The sequence below is a fragment of the Lactuca virosa genome, chromosome 9, assembly GCF_052849685.1.
Source record: "Lactuca virosa cultivar CGN04683 chromosome 9, Lactuca_virosa_CGN04683_v6, whole genome shotgun sequence".
Classification (NCBI taxonomy): domain Eukaryota; kingdom Viridiplantae; phylum Streptophyta; class Magnoliopsida; order Asterales; family Asteraceae; genus Lactuca; species Lactuca virosa.
In genome coordinates this window covers 22,802,088-22,809,314 of record NC_136434.1, presented here as the reverse complement: position 1 = coordinate 22,809,314, position 7,227 = coordinate 22,802,088, and the positions used below count along the sequence as shown (strand labels likewise).

The window sequence follows — 7,227 nt, the reverse complement described above, 5'->3', positions numbered from 1 at the left end:
AAGAATATGATAACATGAAAACAGATTATGATATTACTCATATGTCCGATGTAAACTTTTCATGTTTTTGCAAGTTCAGGTAGTAGCTAGGTAGTAGTTGTTGTATGAGAGAGGAGATAGAAGCACAAGAACTTTGACTAGATATAGATTTTTATTTGGTATTTTCCTTGTTGCTTTAAATTGTGGTTATGATTCATTGTAAACCCAATAATATCCTAGGAGGTAAAATGTTTTCAAAAGACCAGAATTCTGCATTTTTATAGAAAACTCTGATAATTCCCCATATATTTATTGTAGAAAAAATTTGGGTCGTTACAATACTCGTCCCCGCTTCGGGCATGAAAATCAAGACCTGTTCGCGCCTCATTACCCGTTAAGACGGATATACCCACCTCATTAGGGTCGGGTACTCGTAGATACCTGAATCCGTAGGTAAAATTTGCATCCTTGATATCTCTCTGGTGTGGTTTCGGTCGCTATTCTTTACTATTGGCTAATTATTGGCTATTAAATGAAAATGATTAAAAAATTGGGCTAGATTAATAATTTTCTCATAATTTAATTAGATAATATAAAGAATAATAGTGTAGATAAAAAGTTGAGAATTTAATAGTTTTAAACAAAAAATTTACGTTTTGTATTTAAAAATGTATTGAGTCTTAAATGATATTTATTTAAAGGTTATAAAATATTTGTTAAAACACAAGTGCTTATGGTTGGACTAAATAATTTAAATATATTTTGCATTAGATAAACATGCATTTAACATTGTGACACAAGTAATATGTATTATGTTTAAACCATTTTATTATCATTTGTTGTGGATTCCTATTATTAGAGATGTAAAATTGAAATAATAATTCAAATGTATTTTTAATCAATTTGTTAAGATTTGTAAAGAGTATGAATAACCCTAAACACGAAAGAGATTTTATATGGTTAAGAAATGGTAGACATATCATTTAAGCAAACATCACAACAGCAATGAACAGTGACAACTTGTATAAAAAGCTACAGGAAAGGCTAGTCATAATATACTATCAAGAGAAGATTAGATGTGTCATTACATGTACCAAACAATTTGAGGATGAATGAAGACGAAGTATTCCCCTATTAAAAACTAATCCCCCTCTCCAACAAAATCCTTCACCCTCATCACTCTCACTTGTCCAATCGTGGAAGGGGTAGTATTAGTAATCTTCGCCTTCTTGTCAGTACCATGGATCTTGCTTGCAGATTCCTTTTCTCTCTTCTTTCCAGATAGTTCGTCGGGAGGTTGTTCACATGTGTATCCATAAAAGTACACACTTCCATCTTTCCAGTCATGTGAGATATATATGTCTTTGTCAAAGAACAAACCATATACTTGTATTGAAAGCCTTTTAGTATGAAGGGTTCCTATAACAAATTTTTTGTTATCGTAAGTGATTTGCAAACAAACATAATCGTTTGTGTTTGTTTTCTTCTTCGATACTCCAAGATTAGCCTGAGTACCAAGAAACTTAATTAGATATGAACATATCATATATTGTAGCAAATTGTTTTATACCTGTGAAAGAAACAAAACCTTGCCTTTACCAAGTTTTACAGGATATGACTGACCACTTTTAACTTCAACAGCTGTATCAAGAGAATATAAGTGTTTGCAAGAAGAGATAAAATTCAACAGCTTAAATAAATATAACAATTATATCGTGATCAACAACACAGAAAACTAATGTTAAAAGCAACTTATATGAAGACACCCAACTAAATTTTAACATTATACTTTAAGAATGCATATAACAAAGTGCTCATAGAAGGTAACCATAAGCACAATGCATATATAAATACCCCAAATCAGAATATTTGAAGAATAGCCGGACCATTACTGCAAAGACCATACAATCTTATAAATCCAACATTTAACCCATTTAAAAGGATATATGCATATACATAAATGCATAAATATAAAATCTACCAAATTCTGATTCATGTATAATAACACATAGTGTACCTAAAAGAAGAGTTCTAGCATCCTGCATAGTAGTTGCTAACAGTCTTCCTTTAACCCACATGAAAAAGATATAACAGAACTATAAATCTAGACCAACGCTTAAACATCCTCCTTTCACAATAACAAATACAAATCTCTTCAAACGAAAAGGAATCAAACAAGCAAGCTGAAGCACATATTGCCTAAAGGACCAAAGCGTATTCCAAGAGATACATAAAGCTACATTCTAATTGAATTCGACGACGAAAAGCCAACACAGATAACAATAGTGAAAATAAAATATATATACGAAGCATCTAACAATTACATGAAAATATAAACAAACAAAACATATTCACAATTCTACGACAGGGAAACAAACGACCCGATGAATTGAATTTTCATCGTAACAAAAAACCCTAACTTAACGACATAAATGAAAAAGGAAGACACAAACAGAGCGTCTAGCTAGGTACCAAAATAGAAACTTACTCCAAGGCTCCATTGTTGCAAGAAGGAGAAAGGTTCGTGTTTCGTGAAAGAAGGAGATAGAAGTCTGTGTAAGCAGATTAGGGGTTGGAAGAAACGAATACGGAATTGTAAGGGTAAATTACATGAATGGTGGTTAGGAATAATTTGCATGTTTAATCCTAACATCTTCTTTTAATTCGGACCGTCCCTATTATATGTTTTTGTTGCGCAAAAAAACTATAAACTATATTGCCCATGTATATTTCTTTTCTAATTAATTTAATGTTTATTGTTTATTTATTTAATAAATTAAGGGAGAATTTCGTATATGTCATTGTTAAACATCAAAATATCATATTTATCCAATTTAATTTTTAAATATCGTATATAGTCTTCATAAACATTCAAAATATCAAATTTCCCAAATCCTTATTTTTAAACATTTTATAATCATTTAAAAATCCTTATTTTTAACAATTGACTATTATACCCTTTTTATAAAAATCTATATCTCCATAAACATTTCATAATCACCATTAAACTGCCCGGCCAAATCAACATCGACATACATTTTATCCATTCCCACCTCCACCTCCGGTCACATTTATTGACATTTCCACACAAATTATCACAAATGTTAATTTCGATATAAAGAAACTTCATTCTTTCAAATCTGTAGCTTCCTGGAGTGTATATTTAGAATCTTGGAGGTAAAGGTGTCCACTTTCTCAGTTTTGTAATTTAAAGAGAATGTGATCATTTTCATTTTTATATTAATTAAACTAGCTTTGAACAAATCATTTGTGAGAAAAACCTTCAATGAGTGTCCTGCAAAAACTTGCCATCCAAACTAACTCGATCCAATAACTCACTGGAAATGGGGCCAACTCACAAGATTGATTACAATGACTCTTGGGAATGAATTTGGTAATAATGCAATTGGAGAATGAACAAGTTCCACTCCAAATCCTAATCTGTGAAAATTCAATTGTAATCAGAACTCTACATATAACTATGCACAAATCTCTGAATTACTCACGAAAACTTACAAAACTACAAAGTAAATGGATTGAATTCGATAACTCTCGACGAATTACATGGCTGAAGTTAAAACTCCATAAGAGGATGAACTAATCTGGACATTTCTACCTCTGACAACGAGTCCATGGAGAGAACTTCAACGAGTCCATGGACATTTCTACCTCTGATTATAATATGTTTATGAAGTTATAGATTTATTATAGAAGGGGTTTAATAGTAAATTGATAAAAGTAAAGATTTTTGAATGATAATAAAATATTTTAAAATATTATAAATAAAGATTTGGGTAAATTTGATATTTTGAATATTTATAAAGGGTAAATATAATATTTATATTTTAAACTAGATAAATATGATATTTTGATATTTAAACCAGTTGTTTGATAAAATATTGGTCCCGCCCACCCATCCCCTCGCATCTTCTTCATTTCTACAAATGGACAAATGGCTATCTTCTCCAATAATACCTACTACCAAGTATAAACAAACCAGATAAAATCAAAGTAATGTCCTTGGGACACGTAATTGAAGCAATCTTGTAGCAATTCATGAACTTGAAACAATAAATACAATCCTTGAGAGCAAATCCGACGAACTTGAGTTAACCCAAATACCAATGATTCAAGAACAAATGAAACCAAAAAAAAAGTCCTGAGACAAGTAATCAAAGCAAAGTTCGAACAAATTTAGTCTTGCCACCTCTAGAAATCCACCATATACAAATAAATAAATAAAACCCTCATCTATATTTGATTTCTTGTTCCACCATCACTAAATCCAGATCTTTTCACGTTTAAAATTCAAAGTTGAAAATGCAGATGAATTTGCGAAACTAAAGTTACTCACAAACCCAGAAAGAAGATGGATTCGAGAAAATCAATATGTATAAAAATCAAAGGCCCAAAATCAAACTTTTCACCTCCTTTAGAATTTTGTTCTTCAAGTCCTCATCGGAAATATCTAGTTCGTAGTGGCTTGATAGGATATATATATATATATATATATATATATATATATATATATATATATATATATATATATATATATATATATATACTTATAAACCTTGCATTTTTTTCTTGAATCTCATGCATTTGAAACCCCCCACAATAATTTGCTAAAACCTCATGCATTTGAAACCCCAACACCTTTCACCTTCAAAATAATTAATCGCACATAATCAATGATAATTCATATGAGATAATGATAATCACATTAAAAATTTAAGCCACTCCATGAAGCTCATATTTCAAGGCTAAATATATTCAATTTTCGAAAATACCACATTTGAAACCCCCCACAATAATTTGCTAAAACCTCATGCTTTTGAAACCCCCACACCTTTCACCTTCAAAATAATTAATCGCACATAATCAATGATAATTCATATGAGATAATGATAATCACATTAAAAATTTAAGCCACTCCATGAAGCTCATATTTCAAAGGCTAAATATATTCAATTTTCGAAAATACCATACAAAAAATCTAGAGATAAATATACAACTTTTTGCCTTTTTCTTCGAACCACTAAGCAATTAAAAAAATATGTCCAACGGTTTAAATATTCATGAGTTGCATTAGATTAAACAAGTATTAAAAGAATGGAATCAAGAATTAAAGTTTTATCCCAATATAAAGAAGATATAATTTTTTTTTATTTTTCAACAAAAAAAAGTTACATAAAACAAAACTTGGTCTTATTATTGCTACAGAAAAATTCGAAATATGTAGCTATATATAAACATTTATCTCTTCTTTCACATGCGTGTGACATTATATTACATTATACTAATATTAATTAAGTGTGGATTATTAATTTTTAAATATAATTTGAAACATTACCTTTAATAAGACTAGGTACATCTATAATAACGGAATAATTATCTTGAATTCTTTATTAGTATAAAATATTTGTAAATCAAAAAATATTTGGCTCTTTAGTTACTCCATGTTAAAAATAATTGTAGCTCACGAGTAACTCATGAGTAGAAAGCTTAATTGGTATTAAAACCATTAAATGCCACAAATGCTATACAACAATTAAATGTGAAAAATAATATTTATTATCTCAGTTACATCATAATTAATGTGTTGTTAGTGGAAAACATAATATTTTAGAAAACAATTCAAATATGATTAATATAAATAGTGAACTTCACTTACATAAAAAACTACATTTGTACTCACAAGTTTGACCGATGGCATATACAAACATAAGTGACCTTAATCTATCCAAAAATGATTGGGTTATCAAAGTGCGATTATGTAGGATGTGGGAAGCAGTCAATCATAAAAATGATAACGACATAATGGGTTTGGAGATGGTCATTGTTGATGATAAGGTATATTTATGTTTATGTTTATATTTTTTAGTTAGTGTCATTGTCGATGCATAATTATGATGCAAAATAAATTACTTTTGGATTTTTGTTTTTGTACATTGTTAGGGTGAATCAATTTAGGTTTTCATTAGGAAGAACCATATTAAAAAATCTATATCATCATATCATATTATATTATAAAGGAAGCATTTTTTCATTCACCACATTCATTTGAAACTCTCATGCATTTTTCCTTCCACCACATTCATTTGAAACTCCCATGTCAAATTTCTTTCTAATAATAATTATAAGTTGGTTAATAAGGTTAAATAAATATCAAACCTAAAGTGTAATCATATATAAACTAAATTTCAATATTAAAATAATATCTTTACTTCTACTTATAAAATTATGTTTTTCTTTTAACTTTTAACATATTATACTTAATTTATTAGTTTTAATATAATATTGGATGTAAACCATTATCATTTTAAAGATAAAATTTTGGAACTCCTAACTCTTCATATTTCCACATAATATATTTAATTAATTAAATTAAACATGTTGTTAATTATAAACATTATCATAAGTTGAAGACTTCTTGAATTATCAATATGATATACTAAATTTGTTGACTTCAATATAGTGTTAAATACATAACCTAAATTAATATATCAAACAAACTTAAAAATAAAATGTAAAGTTTAAAAAACTAAAGTAATAAAAATCCAACATATGTTTTTTAAAATAGTTGAAAGGAAATTACTAAATATGATAAATATAATAACTAAAATTCAATTAAGTTGTTTTTAAATTAATTTATAACAATAGTAATAGTTAAAAATAACATGAAATTATAAAATAAATTATGTTACATTACAAACAGTAGTTGATAATTTAAATAATATTCATGATGAAATTAAAACATCATAAAAAAAATTAAAATTTAATAAATTATAACAATAGTTAATTAAAATAGTGAGTACTATAATTTTTTTTTTCTGGAAAGAGAACTTCCTTAACAAGGGTTTCATGCTCAAATAATCCCTAGATGCAAATATAAAGTTATGCATTATGTCCTAGAGTGGTGTGATAATTTAAATATAGGTCAATAATTTGTCCTACATATATTTCATATGTCTTACTAAGTTACCACAACTAAGGGGCTGTTCGGCAAGATCTGAATTTTTAAGATTTGAATTTTTAAGAGGTCTGAATTTCTAAGAGGGTCTGAATTTTTAAGATTTGAATTTTTAAATGTTGTTTGGTTGGAACCTCTGAATTGTTGTGCTGAATGATAAAAATGATCATTTTACCCTTTGTATCATTTTCTTTCAATTATAACATCATACCTAGAGAGGTATGTTGTCTTTAACCGGTGGTAGGAGATCATTTTGGTTACTCATATTTGTTTAT

At 28.2% G+C, this 7,227-nt stretch overlaps 1 protein-coding gene across 1 annotated transcript; it reads right to left on the bottom strand.

Moving 5' to 3' along the window:
• Window positions 1-908: 908 nt before the first annotated feature.
• Window positions 909-2,609, bottom strand: LOC145135517 (histone deacetylase HDT1-like). Its single transcript, XM_079069783.1, has 3 exons — window positions 2,468-2,609; window positions 1,550-1,620; window positions 909-1,486 (listed from the first exon to the last, which is right to left on the bottom strand). The coding sequence occupies exons 1-3, from the start codon at window positions 2,478-2,480 to the stop codon at window positions 1,121-1,123; spliced, it is 450 nt and encodes a 149-aa protein (XP_078925909.1). The 5' UTR covers window positions 2,481-2,609; the 3' UTR covers window positions 909-1,120.
• Between the last annotated feature and the right edge of the window lie 4,618 nt (window positions 2,610-7,227).

What these genes read in the sequence shown, in the direction of transcription:
- LOC145135517 (XM_079069783.1), bottom strand. An exon ending in AGGTTTTGTTTCTTTCACAG is followed by an intron (nt 1,487 to 1,549) that starts GTATAAAACAAT and finishes CTTGGTACTCAG; the next exon opens with GCTAATCTTGGAGTATCGAA.